At 43.2% G+C, this 15510-nt stretch overlaps 1 protein-coding gene across 1 annotated transcript; it reads left to right on the top strand.

Moving 5' to 3' along the window:
- The first annotated feature begins 2687 nt into the window (after positions 1-2687).
- Positions 2688-13643, top strand: cdc42ep1b (CDC42 effector protein (Rho GTPase binding) 1b). Its single transcript, XM_047572865.1, has 4 exons — positions 2688-2846; positions 7720-8232; positions 9343-9900; positions 12746-13643. The coding sequence occupies exons 3-4, from the start codon at positions 9441-9443 to the stop codon at positions 13360-13362; spliced, it is 1077 nt and encodes a 358-aa protein (XP_047428821.1). The 5' UTR covers positions 2688-2846; positions 7720-8232; positions 9343-9440; the 3' UTR covers positions 13363-13643.
- Positions 13644-15510: the final 1867 nt, after the last annotated feature.

The following is a 15510-nucleotide window of genomic DNA, read 5'->3' as shown; positions in this document are numbered from 1 at the left end:
CCACAGATGCTGGATTGGATTGAGAACTGGGGAAGTTGGAGGCAAAGACAACTTAGAGGCCATCAGGGAGCGCGACCCAAGTCACTCATTAATGAGCTACAAAACAAGTGGACGCCATGATAACTCCCCTAACATGAATCCAAAGCAAGTAGAGCTCCCCCTGGTGTCTGGCTGCAGCATATTTCATAAGCTCCTGGTTTCTGTTATTTTAGGTAGTTAATATAATATCGTGATGACAGGCGGTTGCCGTGACAACCTCTCCACGTTGCTTAGACTCTGGCTTCCAATTCACAAGATGGCGGCACCCGTATCCTTGCAGGTCTAGCCTCACTTTGACCAGTGGGAGGAAGTGGAGACGGATCGTCCATGTCGTTCTACAGCCTTTGATTCAAACCTTCTTGCATCATCATGCCTCCCAGCTAAAGGAGCTACCCTCCGTCACCATCATTCAACACAGTGGAACAAATCCAACCTGTGAGTCATTGGATAAAGGATTATTATGCTGCATGTGGGAGGTTCGTGTGAACTGGTGGGGTTTTCCTTAAAACAAAACAATAACTTTTTGTTCTGGGTTGTTCTCTTGAAACCGTCCTAAAATTAGCCTGGATGTCTAAGAACAAACGGTCAGAAGCAAGTGTTTCAGTGTCTGTGTTTTCATGGCCGTGTGGCACAATACTCTATTGTCTGTGGGCCAACCATCGGCTTCCTGCCGGGTCAGAAACAGAAGAAAGACGCAGGGATCGGCTTCTTTCGCGCAGCCTTTAACCCAACAGCAGCATCACATCACGTCAAATCTCTTCTCCGAACGCACACCTGGGTTTCACGAGACCAGGAGTCTAACATGAACAAGGACAGCGATGAGGCTTTTTTGGTTTTGAGATGTTGCGTATGAGATGAGTGTCAGCGTCTGAGAGGAGTTTAAGCTTTCTGGCTGCATTTTTGATTCGTGAGAAAGTCATTTCCTGTGGAGAAATTCATCTGTCTGAGGCTTCTCATCCTGTTTCACTGCCGTTCCTTCCTCTCCACTCCCTTCGCTTTCCTCCTCCTCTGGTGCGTTTGTCCTCTTTCATCCACATTTGGTGCAACAAGGACCAAAAGAAAACTTTTCATCGTGTCTGACTTCCTGTTTTCTACTCCCTCTGTCTTCTGGTTTTCTTTTCAGTAGACATCAGAGAGTGAACAGGAGGTACTTACCCCCCTAGAGCCAAGAAATAACAGGAGACTAATCTATGCTGGCATTTTTCATTGTGCTACATACAAATACAAGAGAAAGAAACCATTAGCATAAAACTGACATGAGAAACACAAGTGACTGTCATGCAAGGATTCACAGTCATGTCTAGGCCAAAAGAAAGAAATAACTCTTTATACCAGCAGGTAGCAATAGTCTATATTCATTACCCAAAAGGAGAAACAGGAAGAGCCAGGAAAGGATATTAGCTGTGAGACTAGGAAGACTGGAAGAGCTACCATTAGCTGAGAAGCTAGGGAGCTAGAAAGGGCTACCATTAGCTCAGAGAGTAGGACGGTTGGAAGAGCTACTATTAGCTGAGATGCTAGGAAGGTGGAAAGGTCTACCATTAACTCGGAAGCTAGGAACAGCTACTAATAGCCGGGAGACCAGGAAGATTGGAAGAGCTACTATTAGTTGAGAGGCTACTGAGCTAAAAAGGGCTACCATTAGCTCAGAGACTAGGCAGATTGGAAGAGATACTATTAGCTGAGAGGCTATTGAGCTAGAAAGGGCTACCATTAGCTCGGAGGCTAAAAACAGCTACTATTAGGTGGCAGGCTGGGAAGCTAGGACGCTGACTTATCCTATTGTTTTCACCATTATTATCCTGGAAACCACACAAAGTTCCCTGCCAAAAAAGTTTTTGTGGTTGAAAGTTGGCCTGGAGTCTCTCCACTGGGGACTGATTATGCTCCTGCAAAGATCTGCCTGACCAACAAAATAATTTGGGTTTGGCGTCAGAAGAATAACCGCGAAGTCATCGTTATACACCTCAACTGAACGCAGAGTTTAATTAGTTTACAACAAAATGACTCTGATTAGTTGGAGGACCAACCAGTTGATGCAGTTGACCCTCTCTGTATCAGTCAAAACACGTCCCATAATTAAATCTAGCATGCTAGCATGCTACCAGACTCATAATCTGATAAGAGTCGAGTCTGTGCCATTGTTGCAAGTCCCAAATGAAACCATTGGGTGTTTCCGCCAAGAGGTCACAGAGAAAAGAAAGTTTGCTGCACGTCTCAGTTCAAGTTTTAGATTAAACATGTGACCACCTATCAGCAAAAGAGGCTCTTAACAAACATGCACACATACCTGTATTTAGACCAGACGTTTATAGCAACCGAAACCATGTGGGAAGAGTCTCAGCAGTTTATTATTGGAGCCTTGAACCCCTCATGAGAATGTGCTGAGTGTTATTCTTTATCACAGTGACTCCTTTGATGAACTCAGACCAGCATGTTCTCTTACTGCTCTTCTAATGAGGATTCCTTAGATGTTTTCTTAGTTTTGTCCTGTGTTCTACTGATGTAATCGTTGCAACCACCACCAGCAGCATTTCCTCTACAGTTCATTACCATGCACCCCACACCAAACATCCCTTGTTGTTCAGTCACTCGTGCTTCTGGGGTCCACCCACCTCCACCTCCTCCCTCCAGTCCTCTTCCTCTCCATCTCCCTTCAGTTCACTTGTCGGCAGCAGCAGCGGCAGAAGAGTCGTTTCACTGCTCTGATGCAGAGTTCAACTCCAAACGGAAACATACGGCGCAAGCCACAAACCGAGGAGGATGACAAAGAGAAGATGCGGTGAAGTTGGTTTTCTTTTTACAAGGTAAGATAATTATGACTTTGTTTTTAGCGTGTACTGGAAACTTGAATCAGCCCAACTTAAATGCATGTCTTACAGGCTGCTGTGCTTAAAGGAAGCAGCTGTGTCTCTTTATAAAATCACCTCCCACGACATGTGCAGCCTTACTTTTGCAACGTCTTGCAAACTACAGCCAAATGCAACGTGTGCACCGGTCAAAACCCATCCACACACGTCTCATTGTCTGCAGCTCAACTTTGTGTACATCCTCTTTAGCAGAATTACTTCCTATTAACTCAGATGCGATTTGAGCCTTTTTCCACCTTGCACCAGAGCATGCATCATATCGTACTAGAGACTTAACTGCAGCTAAATGAGATGGTGGGAAGATTTGAGATCGTTTAGTCGCTGTTCTCCTGCAGTTGAACCTCAGCACAACTGTGTTGAATCTCAGATCGGTGGGTTGGGCGTCTGTTAGAGAGACTGAAGTCAGTAGTTCCTGTCTGTAGAGATCACTGTGACCCAAACTTGACTCTAAACTAAACACTGAAATTACTTCATCATCAGTACTTGCCTCCCTTCACTGGCTCCCAGTATGCTGAACGATTCATTTTAAGATTTAACTCATTGAGATTTAACTCAGATGTAGACGTATCTTTCTGATCTCTCCTACAACCACATGAAAGTCTGCAGACTACCGTCATCTGGTTGTCCCAAGAAACAGGCTAAAGGTCAGGGGACATCGCAATCTATTTACTGCCTGTTTTTAAGCTAGTATTTTTAATTTAGCCTTTTCACCCCTTTAACCTGTTCCTCTTGATTGTCTTTGTCTTTTACTCTGTCTTCATCTGACATATTTACCTCCAGAGCTGCTGAGCATGAGATCCATCGTTTCTAAATGACGTCTTAACTGCCTTAACTGCACCTCCATGTTAACGTTTGCTAGGTGGAAGTTTGGAGAGGCCACGTTTCCTTATACTCTTTGTTAGCTTATGAATAGAATGAGATACGTTTGTGCAGTATTGTTGCACAGCCTCATTTCCCCTGACTTTTGTTGACCGCAACTCTGAACACAGAATTTGTGAAACTAGTGAATGATGGCGAGAGTTAAACACTGACCATAAAGGCCCACGTGTTTGCTTACTCTCCTGCCGGTTTGTGCAACTGTAAAAGAAGTCGTTGAACTGGTTGAAGAGGTCCAATGTGCAGTGAATTCTTCTTCTTGAGTTATTCGTTGAGAAAAGTGCGAGAGGGAGTGAACAGGAAGTTCATATGCAAGCAGATATGACACATACATCATATCTGTGCTTGCAATCTGATACAGTCAAACCATTACAGCCTAAGACATATGAACGTTTTCAGCCCAGAGGCACGTAGACTCTGACAGGCCATGAAGTGCATTGCCACGTTGCAGCAGTAGAGGCTTGTAAACTGTTGTATTTTTGTTCCGTGTGTAATAGTCGTGGCGTTCTGACCTCAACCACAGTTTGCTGGTGCTCTGCAGAGACCATCGCCCTCCGGTCCAGCGGAGGAAGCAACCCTCAGAGAGCGGCGACCCGGTCTCGTGTGCTTAATGTCAGTCCTGCAGTTTGTGGCTCTGAGGAACCAGATGTGGAGCAGTGGTTAGAGAAGCAGGGCCCGGGACTGCAGGGTCACAGGTTACAATCCAAGGACGGATAGGGAGAAATGTGCAGAGGGTGGGGTGAATAAACATCCACAAACGCCCTGAGCCGCCCGGGCGTTGCACCACCCCTTTATGAGAGTGCTCGTGAGTTTGTGCGTCTATAACCAGATGGATAAAATGACCATCAAGTCTATAAAAAAAAAAATCTCTTCTAAATCTGCAGACAGATGCATTTTCATGTCAGAAGGAAAAACAAGAGATAAAACATTGAAGGAAAAGCCTCGAATAAGAAGTCTGGGGGAAAATCACATCAAGACCAGAGGTGAAAATGTGTTTCCCATCAGCATCCTCAGATCCTTTATTTGCCGTAATAGATGACGTCCGGTGTGTTCTCCCCATCCGCACGCTGTTCCCATTAAACCCCCACGTTCGTCTCAGCAGGTCGGCATGAACCCAGATTAAAAAAAACACAAGAAAGGAGGAATATATTACTGATTGACTTTACAGAAAGTTATATCATTGCTTTGTATTATATTAAATCTATGGACATACTTGTTGTTAAGACTGACAAAACATAAAACGATAAAACAATGAATTACATCTGGTCACTATCTGTTTTTAATATGTTAACAGAAAAAGAGACAAATTAGCTGTGCACTCGTCTGTGTTCATGTAAAGTATTTCCTCTAGAAATGAGCATTTTGTGCATTAACTTAACTAAGAACCAATAAAAAAAACTCAATAACAAGTTACAATAGCTTATTAAAATAATTTAGGGAAAAAACACTTAAAGCAGGTCAATGCTCAAAACTGCCTACAAAGACTGAGATAGATAAGTCAGTTGCACATAAAGAAAAAAAAATGTTAAAAACCGCCAGGATAATAGAAAAAAATATTCAAACAATAGATTTGCAAATGTACAAAACTATAAGAACTAGAAACAAAAGTAAATATACTCTGCACACAAGAAAAAAACAAGCATATTTTGCCTTGATGTAAGTTAGATTTCAGTTTTTCTTGTTTATGGACGTCTGCAGGTACAGTTTAGGGACAATTAATGTGCTTAGCAGATCTTTCTGTGTGATTTTAATGAGGTCACTCTTTGGGCTCCAAAAACGAATGTGAAAGGCCGGGATGCACTCTTCTTCTGACTTACACCTTAAATACAGAACTTAAACAAAGGGGCGCTTTTAATTAGTTTATTATTAGTTTATTGAATTGGGACAATTCACATTAATCAACACTAATGAGTTAACATTGGTGTAAATGCGCCAGACTTGCTGTAGTCCCAAGGCAGGTACACAACACAGACAGAGAAGACTTTAAAACAACAATCCTACAACAGCCAGTTACAGAACCTGATACAGACAGACAATGTCAAAACAAAGACACAGCCAGTATAGAAACAGACAATATGACAAAAACAGTTATAAAAAAAAAATTAACGGATCCACAACCCTGAGTGTGCATCAGATTAAGACAATTATTCAGGCTATGTGACTACATGTGTGATTTATTTTTAACCAGTTTTTGAGTAGTTTCGAACGTGTTGTTCCAGGAATGTGTTCCTCTTACAGATAAGACCATTTGAGAGAACTTAGTCCTTGGTACATTACAGTCATCTCTAGTTCCCGTTCTTCATCCTTCAATGTTTTTATTCAAAGTGATGAATTTGACAGTGAATGTTTCTTCTTCTAATCCCTCCTTAAAGCCGAGTGTTGCTGAGCTCAGAGATCAGAAGTGGTCAGTCCGCCCACTCTCACTCCTCCCGTATGTGATTGACTCCTGCTGTCAGGTCTACAGCACGTCATTATCATAACGTCCTTCTCCTTTTTGGTCAATAATTGACAATGAATGGCCTACACATGTGTCCTGGGAAAGACTAGACCCGGGCCACTTCCCAGTGACAGTGGCACCTTAACCTTGGTGAATATGTTACATCACAGCTCCAGATTGGCCTGGCAGCAGGATCTCACCTAGAAACTCCAGCATCCTGCAGCGTTAATCCAACACTGGCTGGGTCTAGGAGAGGTCACATGTTTGGAGCTTAGCAGGGCTCCCTCTGAGCTTTGGTCATTTTCTTCTGCAGGTAGAAGGTTCATGAAAATGAAAACTGAACCACAAGGGGCTTTGAACACTGTTGGAAAACATCTGTAGAGCAGCGAATCTGTGGCGTTCACATGCACGAGTTTGTTGGATTGGGAAAGGCTCGGTGTGGTGGTGGAAATGTAGGTAAAGTCACATCATGCAAACCAAATCCAAACTATAAAAACCAGAGAAAAGCAGTGGACTCATAGCCTGGTGTAGTTAGGCTCATTCACTCCATTTGGATTTTATTTTGGGACGTGCTTCAACTGATAAGATATAAGAGCTCTACTTCAGTTGGATCGTCCTAAAACCAATCAGAGCAACAAAGTATGTGACATTAAGAGATTAAGGCAATCTGGACAAATTCCTTAATCGCTGTTCATCCTTTAAAGTTATTTCGTTGTCAATATCTTTCACAGCAATGACAGCAGTGATAGTGAACTCTGAACAGCTCGCCTCTCTGACGGTAGCCATATTCACATTCATGTTTATCAGCTTTCATGCATCGCCACATGAAGCCTCAGTCTATCTGATTGACTCGACAGATCTTTGCTCAAAACAGAATGAATTTGTCTCCCTTCGTGAATTTATGGAAGTTGGTCTAGATTGCTAGTCTTGATGTCAGTTTCTCGCAGAGATGAATTAAGTAACTTTTGCAAACTTAAATTAATGATTAGTCCTTCTCTGAAAATAACTGAACAATGTAACTGTGGAAAAGTCAATGTACACAAAACACTCTTCTGAGTTTGCAGCAACATCATCTGCAGGCAGGTGGAAAGAGGAGGTCAGCGTGTCTCCTGGAAAAACCTGGGAAAACTGAATAACAGGGGCTCCAGATGATTTAGGAAAAATGTGGAATGTGCAATGTGCAAGGCTCAGGGTGGTGGTGCAAATGCAGCCAACATCATTTTACGCCCACTCAACAACACAAAACCAACTCTTACACAAACAGAATCCACACACCGAGGTGGAACTAGTAAAAGTTTGACATTTGTGCAAACGAAATGAACATAATGACCTGAATTTGACAGTGACAAAGCTGACCCTTCTAAGCTTTTAGAAAAGTCAGGTTTTATTTGTCGAGTTCAGTCCCAGACTCGTAGGGCAACATTCCCAGCATCAGTCAATCTGATTCACAGTGTAGAGGGTAACTCACGTCTCTCTTCTTTTTTGTTTGGTCTTTAGCTGGCCTGGAGTGAACTGAAAGAAAACCAAGAACCCCCTACCTGGAAGACACTGAAGACCTAAGTGGATTGAAGAAGGCAGAGGCCAGAGTGAGGGAGTCAAAGAGGGGAGGGAAGACAGAAGGGATTAGCAGCTAATCCAGTGCACGGACAATCCTGGAGGAGCTTTATCGTTCTTCCAGGACGACGCAGACAAAACATTTGCTGGATTACAGCGCTTCCCTTTATTGCCCTTTTCAAGAGCAAATCACCTTTCATCTGCTTTCTCTCTGAATGTTTTTATTGCTTCTCAAAGATCTTGAATCTTGTGTGCAGAACACAGGACAAAGCAGCAAGGCTTCAAGCGTGGGGACAGGATGTCCAGGGGACAGTGTGGTGCCACACATGGATAAATCTTTTTTAGTGGGAGACAGCGCATGACGGTGGACTACCACCCACCATTTTTTTTTTTTTTAATGCTTGGACACTGATGACAGTCTTCATTGAACACTCAAGAAAAAAGGCCTCACTGCCAGTAAGGAGACTCTGCTAAGTTTACGTTCATTCTGTGTTTAGTCATTTCTTTGAAAGTTACTTAAGACTTAAAAGGGGACAAAAATGTTCTCCTCAGTGATTTGTTTAAACCACAGGACACTGAGTAACACCTAAAATGCTTGATAGAGTAATTTATAGATAAGTTACCACCAGTCAGAAGAGGTACTTTGAGATCAAGCAGATCTCTGAGGGTAAATACCTCCAGGGGAACTCCCCCAGGAACCACTCTATGTACCTTCAAAGGGTTTTATATTCCGTTTGCAATAAGAATGCTGAATTAGCATAATGGCCTGGTAGCAGTTGGTAGAGCAACAGGGCAAATATGAGGTTAAGCTGCGTTTACAGGGCTAACGTTGCACCAATGCTTACAAGGTCTTGGTGGCAGTCAGTGCGGTACATATGCACATGCACTAAATGTTCTTGCAACAGGGAAAGTACGTACCACCAAATTAGGAGCTAAAAAAGTTCCTGCAGGGTGGACACAGACACACACACACACACACACACACAAAAAAATGAGGTACTTTCTCCAACAGTTATAGGAACTATGAAAATGTTCCCACTGTCCGAAAGTGCCTAAGGCTTCCTGGTGAGTTGATCCTCTTAGAGTCGCATGTAAAGACAACAAGACAGATAAAAACGAATTTAATAAAAATAAGTGAACGCACTGTGAATACGACAGCTGAGTTGGTTAGTTTTGCAGTTGTGGCTATTTATCTGTATTTTTAGACAGTTATTGCTCAACTCTCCAGCCAGGTCGCCTGTGGTTTCCAGAGGAAATAACGTGTGGCCGTGTAATTCATCATCTTTGGTATTTGGTCTTGACTGAAAACTGCTGCTGTGAGTTTTGATCAGACGTGCAGTACCAGCTGTGAGTTGTGGACGCCGTATAACTGGCTCTTCACCCATGCTGGCATCTTCCAGTGTAGACCTAAAAGGGAAACCGTGGGCAGGCGGTGGTCGGACAGTTGTCCATGTGGAGAATAGATTATACACACATTCTCTGTTGACTGAACAACCACATATTTGTGATTGCTGTCCTCACTGTCCAGGCATTTTAATGTTTCTTTCTCTCTCTCTGGTTTCACAGTGGACCCCGAAGTGGAATTCAGACTTGAATGACATGTAACCGGAGCTCAGACGTCCTCAATCGATTGAAAGGGAAATTAACGCAACTTTTCTTCCATCATGAGTCTGGGAAAACTGCCAGGGATTAAAGGCCTGGTGTCGGGCTCTCAGGGGAAACGTCGTTTCAAGAGCGACCTCTCCGTGGATATGATCGGCCCACCGCTGGGCGACTTCCGACACACGATGCACGTTGGCCGTGGTGGGGACGTGTTTGGTGACACGTCCTTCCTTAGCAACTATGGTGGCATCCGGGAGCCGGGAAGTCCGGACTCGGCAAACAGCTCCAAGACGACCGGGTTCTTCACCCGCACCTTCAGGAACGTACGGAAGAACTCGGGGCCAAGGCCGCGAGGGGGTTCTCGGGACCTGACGTCGCCACCGCCACCAGATGTCTCGCCCATCATCAAGAACGCCATCTCCTTACCCCAGCTGAACATGACTGACTCTCCCAATGGGTGCCTACAGAGGGTGATGTTCCCCAACTCCATCAGCTCAACAGACGATTCCTTCTGCACATATGGTGAGATAATACAGATAATCACTTCCAGCACGGGATTTATGTAAAGCATCTTAGCAGCAAGATTAGCGTCATTAAAAGTGAGCAGAACTCAAATACAACAGAAACAGAGCATGATCCTGATTCACCTAATCAACTTTATGCGCAGATTGTTGTGTTTGCCAGTCAGTTTTGTGACAAAAGGTTTTGTAAATCTTTTCATTTTAAACTGGAGATATGTGTTGGGGTTAGTATCATGGTTGGAAAAGGAGTAAACATGCCAGGGGGCCAGCGATGATACACTGATAACTGAACAAATTCACTTTTAAAATATCTTCCAAAAATCTATTGAACATTTTATAAAGAGTTTTACAGTAAATGACACATGCACACATTCGTTCACACACCAGTTCACTATAGGAGCAAGTTGTCTTGCACCTCAACATGACCATGTACCTACTGAGCTTCAGCCAAAATCATATTTTGACAGCTCATCGTCTTTTATTCAAATTAATCAAGGACAGATTAATAAAAATCTAATCTGGTTTCACGATAGAGTGAATAGAATTTATAAATCTGTTCTTAGTATTCACTGTGCAGCAGACTTGGTGCAAACAACTCTATAAAAGTCACACAAACGGAGAGGGTGAGGTTTGCCCTCCTTTCAACATCATTCCCACATTCCTCCAAGACAACCAGCAAACAGACGAGCTTCTTCTGAGTCATCTGGAGTCACCTAGGCAACACCTGTACACAATTAGGGCCACAAACACACACACACAGCTGGTGTGTGCGGAAAGAAAGGTAAGTAGGCGGGCATTTCCTGGGTGCATAAACACACCGTTCATTATATCTGTGGACCAATCCGAGCGCATGAGGCAGCAGTCCTGACTGGAAAGCCCCGTCGCCGCTCCAGCTTTATTACCCAGCTCATAAGGAATTTGCCCAAAGTGAGGCGTATAGGCATAGAGCATCAGTGAACCGAGGCGTGATGAGGACGTTTTCTTTTACATTTACAGCTTAAATTTGCTTTACAGACAGAATATTTATCGCCACTTATTGGCCTTGCATCACAACACATAAACATTCATCTCTCTTTCTTCTAATCGCTTTCATTGGCATCATACCACCTTCTTCTTCTACCCTTTTCTGCTGCCTGGCAGTTTGTAAATCTGGGACACTTGGACTTAGAACTGAGTCTGTGTGGGTTGGCGTGACACTGTGGAAAACACCTAAAATCACAGTAGGGTTGATATACGCTGCCACACTCTGGTGAAGGAACTGAATTGCTGGACAGAAAGCCAACTTTGACAGCCCTTCATTGCTCTCTTTAGAAAAGCAGGTACATTGTTTAGCATTAAATAGATAAAACGAATCCAGATGTTTGGAAAAAGTAAAAGATGCAAAAAAAACATTTGCAATCATGAGTGTCAATGATACCGGTTTGGTCTGGAAATCCCATTCAGATGTAGACAGATCCTTCCAATTCATTCCCCCTCCCTCCTCTGTCATCATCACCATTAAGGCATGACTGAGGTGTGCACAAATTCTGTAGGAATTCAACACAATGAGTCACAGCCTACAGCAAGTATTATGAATAATTAAAACTGCTGCTACTACCGGCACTTTCCTGTTTAGCAGTAACTCTATAATTGTGTGTATGCTGGTGTAATTATTTGGTATATATAGATCTTCACTCTGTAACAATGAGAAAGTGATGGTCTGTTATGAATTAGAGTGTGTGACCTTGTTATGCTATTGTTATTTCAGTCTTTGTAAAACGTGGGCGTCCATTTATGTCTCCTCTTGGTTTTAGTTTGTTTACTATCAGGAAACCGACTAGAATGCATCTAATTACTACATGCTCGTCGTCCAGACACAGACTAAAGTGAAGAAGCGTCACTTCCGCCACTCATTGCCGGTAGATCTTTGGTTTGTCAGGATCTAAAAGCGTCAGAGTCATGGCTTCTCTAACTGCTACACCACATCTCCCACAAAATTGGTCCACTGATGCTGATTCAACTTGCTGACTGAGCTGGAAAGCCGCCTACAGACACTCACTGAAGGCCTGTCACTGCTGTGTCACTAAATGGAACCAAGACCCAGACCATGAACTGGGGTGACACTGACAGAGAAACCTTGAGCCAGAACAAACTCATGTGGTTTATTTCTGGATATAATGTGACAAAAATGCAATTGATCCTTTTATCACGCCTTATGTCTTGGATGATTTACTAGAAGAGCAAACAAAAAAAAATAGTAATGGTCGGCCAACTGCCTCCAACATTGTTGGAGGTATATTGTTGTCAGTTTTGAAATATTTCCAGATCATCTCAGTGTCGTCAGTTTTTCGCAAAACGCTCTTTCTTCTCCAGTTTTCATTGGCATCATTTCAAGAATTTCTCCGAAAAGGTGGATCCATTACAAAACCACATCTAGTTGTCGAAAGGCCGTAGTACATATCCCAGGCCTATGTGTGGCGCTGTTTTTGCTACAGAAAAAAGGATAATACAAACATACAGTCTAGATTACAGTCCTTAATCCCCTTTAGCTCATGGTGGTGAGGATCTAACCACTCAACAAGGGTCAATATCTGCTGCAGCACCGCCACAAGCCTGTAGTCCACCGTTTATGTTGTTGTTATGAGACATCAGGACTAGAGGGGCGATGGATGGGGTGATGACATCATCATGTTCGTATCAAGGCGTCCATACGAATGAAAAAAAAAAGAAACCTGGATTCAAAAGGGTGCGTTTCCAGTCACTGAAAGATCCGGATCCATCATGTCGGTCGGCCTAAACGTGCAAGACTCTTACGGTTTCACCCAAAAATTTGTGTAAACTTGGCCTCATTTTCTGTCTGTTTGCAGGTCTTCAGTCTGGATTCGTCACTCTGCCCCGCCTCTCTCGCCTCGACCGTCAGTTTCACGATGGAGACGTCCGGAAAGGTTCCCTACCAGACGGCGGCGACTTCACGCTGACGCGCTCGGACTCCCTCACCTCGTTCACCGTGGACCTCGGCCCGTCTCTCATGACGGAGGTGTTGAGCTTGATCGACAAACCCAGCGGCCTTCAGATGGCCGGTCTCAGCCGGGCAGCGGGCGAGGAAGAGGAGGAGAATGAAAACAGCTCTCTGACGGAGACGCCCGTGCCGAGCCCTACAGTCAGTTCACCCAGCCCCTCCATGAGCGGTGGGTCGCAAACACGGGGGCGCTATAGTGGCTCCGCTAGGACAGAGCCAGAGGATGAGATGAGGTCTCCTAGGACACCTGACGCGTCTCCTGTGTCTCCTCAGAGAGACGAGCCTGTGATGGAGGCAGAAAGGTTCCAGAGGGCAGCTGATGTACTGTCTCGTCACTACGGAGGAGGGTCCTTCACAAGGGGAACGAGGACGAGCAGCAGCAGCAGCAGCACGTCCCCAACATTTTCCCAAAGCCACAAAACACCGTATGCCTTCACCGAAGAGGAGGAAGAGATCAAAGTCTAGATGTTAAAACTTTTAAAGATGTGTGATATTCTTTATCCCTCCATGGAAACATTTCCCCAACTCTCACATGCATGGCCACTGATCAGCTACAAATATTAAAGGATGTCGGTTTGGTATCTATACTAGACCTCCGTCATCACTCTGTACTACTTTATTTATTTGATTCTTCTCGGTATATAGACGCCTAACACTATGTAATCACGATGCTCAGCGACATATTGTTATTTGCAGCAATAACAGATGTTAAGTCTTTTTTAACATTAAAGGGTATTCATGCAAAATGTTGTTTTTGAACATGTGTCCAGCACCGATAACAGTACCCTTAAAATGATTGCGATACCAACTGACTACTTCATTCTATTCTTTTTTATGTGAATAGAAATCAATCCTCCCCTTAGCACACAAAGCTGCCTACTGCAACATGCCGAAAACTACTTCCTTTACAGTAAATGTTTTAACACACAAAGGATGAGTACAGCTAACCTAGTGGCCATTCATATATTCACTGAAGTTACCAATGGTTGCGTCGTGTCATGTTGAGAAGACGATGCCTTGTAAACACAGTTCTCCACCCTCAACTTTACTCCATGTTTGACGGGGTCCTTTATCAGGTTGCTCATATTCACCCTCTTCCCCGAAATAATTTTGCCGCCTTTAATGCATTTAGTGGTGCCAGCAGGCGAGTAGTACAGCCATACTATTAAGCGTTGTGGTGACATCTCAGAAAGCTGAACAGCCAAATCCTCCACAGACACTTCACCACCATACGAACTACTGTTGTTGCGGTTGCGGTGGTTGACCAATCACACGGTGCATTGAACGTTCGTAGCGACTGGCTGTAAATAAAACCATAGAAACAGTATTTTTTTTTCTAGATCAGGGTACAGTAGTCATTTGGCAAGTGCAGCAGTAGTAGATACTACTTGGTACTTGGTTGTTTCAGTCGACACCTAAAAGGCATCGAGCACCGTGCATGTTTTTGTCTTGGTTAAAAAAAAAAAGAAAAAGAAAGATGGACTAAACAAGGTGTCTAATTTTCAGCCCATTTAAAGTCTCAACTAGAAAAGCTACGCCCCCTGCTGGTTCAAACAGCTGAACTACTACAGTTTAGTACTTTGTTACCAGGGAGAGGACACATCCATATTCCTGAAGTGGGCCCAGTCAACAGCTCCTGATCTGCATTTAAAGATTTAACGACTGAAACAGCCCGTTTGGGACAACGTCCAAACCTGACACTATAAAAACCTAATAGAATGAATGAACTGTGCATTATTTTTTAGCTGAAATGTAAAAGACACATTCTGGGGAACGAGTGACACTTACATTAACTTGTCAGATCTGTGTGTAATGGGGGACCTTTACTATGTTGCTACATATGGTGTAAATAAGTTAACCAACTTTAGGAATCAAAATATTTTTTTATAGTTGTAATTTTAATATTTTGCAATCAACGATTACTGAACTTGTATTGTCGAATGTCTTTCTATCGTTATTAGACTTCATTTTCTAAAAAGGTTGGACTAATATAATAAAAGACTGATTTAAAACAGCCATGTCTTTTCAAGGAAAATCTATCCTTGCATTTTTTTTTTCAAATTAATAATATCTGAAAGCTGTAATTGTTTTTTTTTTTTTTTTTTTTCGATTTTCACTCAGACAACCCTCTCCTGTATTGAAGTTGGCAGAGTCAAATAAATGGCAAAAGTTTTCTTTGATTAATCTCGTCTTGTGTAGAGGCAACCTTGTTCAAGACAGTAGCTCCACCTACTGTTAAAACGAAATAGTACAGTGCAGTCGAGCTCAAGTTTCATGTTGCATTATATTTTTAGAACTAACTGCAGGCCGAATAACAAATGGACGTAGTCTGGACAATCCTGTCAAGTCACATACTGTTTCAATGAAGGGACTGTTGATTGTTGAAGGGCGTCTGGTACAGCGTGATACCCACAGCCAAGCAATGAACTCTGTGAACAGGGTATTTCAGGCAACTAAAAAAACATGTGCTATATTTAGAATATTATCACCACACTAGGTTGCATCACATTGCCTTCTTCTGGTAAAGAACTGAAGCTGTGATCTCCACACTCTGCTCAAAGCTACAGAACTCCATTGACAAAATCCATAATTTGGGAACACGTTGGTCAGTAA

Source organism: Mugil cephalus, chromosome 20, assembly GCF_022458985.1.
Source record: "Mugil cephalus isolate CIBA_MC_2020 chromosome 20, CIBA_Mcephalus_1.1, whole genome shotgun sequence".
Taxonomy (NCBI): Eukaryota; Metazoa; Chordata; class Actinopteri; order Mugiliformes; family Mugilidae; genus Mugil; species Mugil cephalus.
This window is presented reverse-complemented; position numbering and strand designations above follow the sequence as displayed.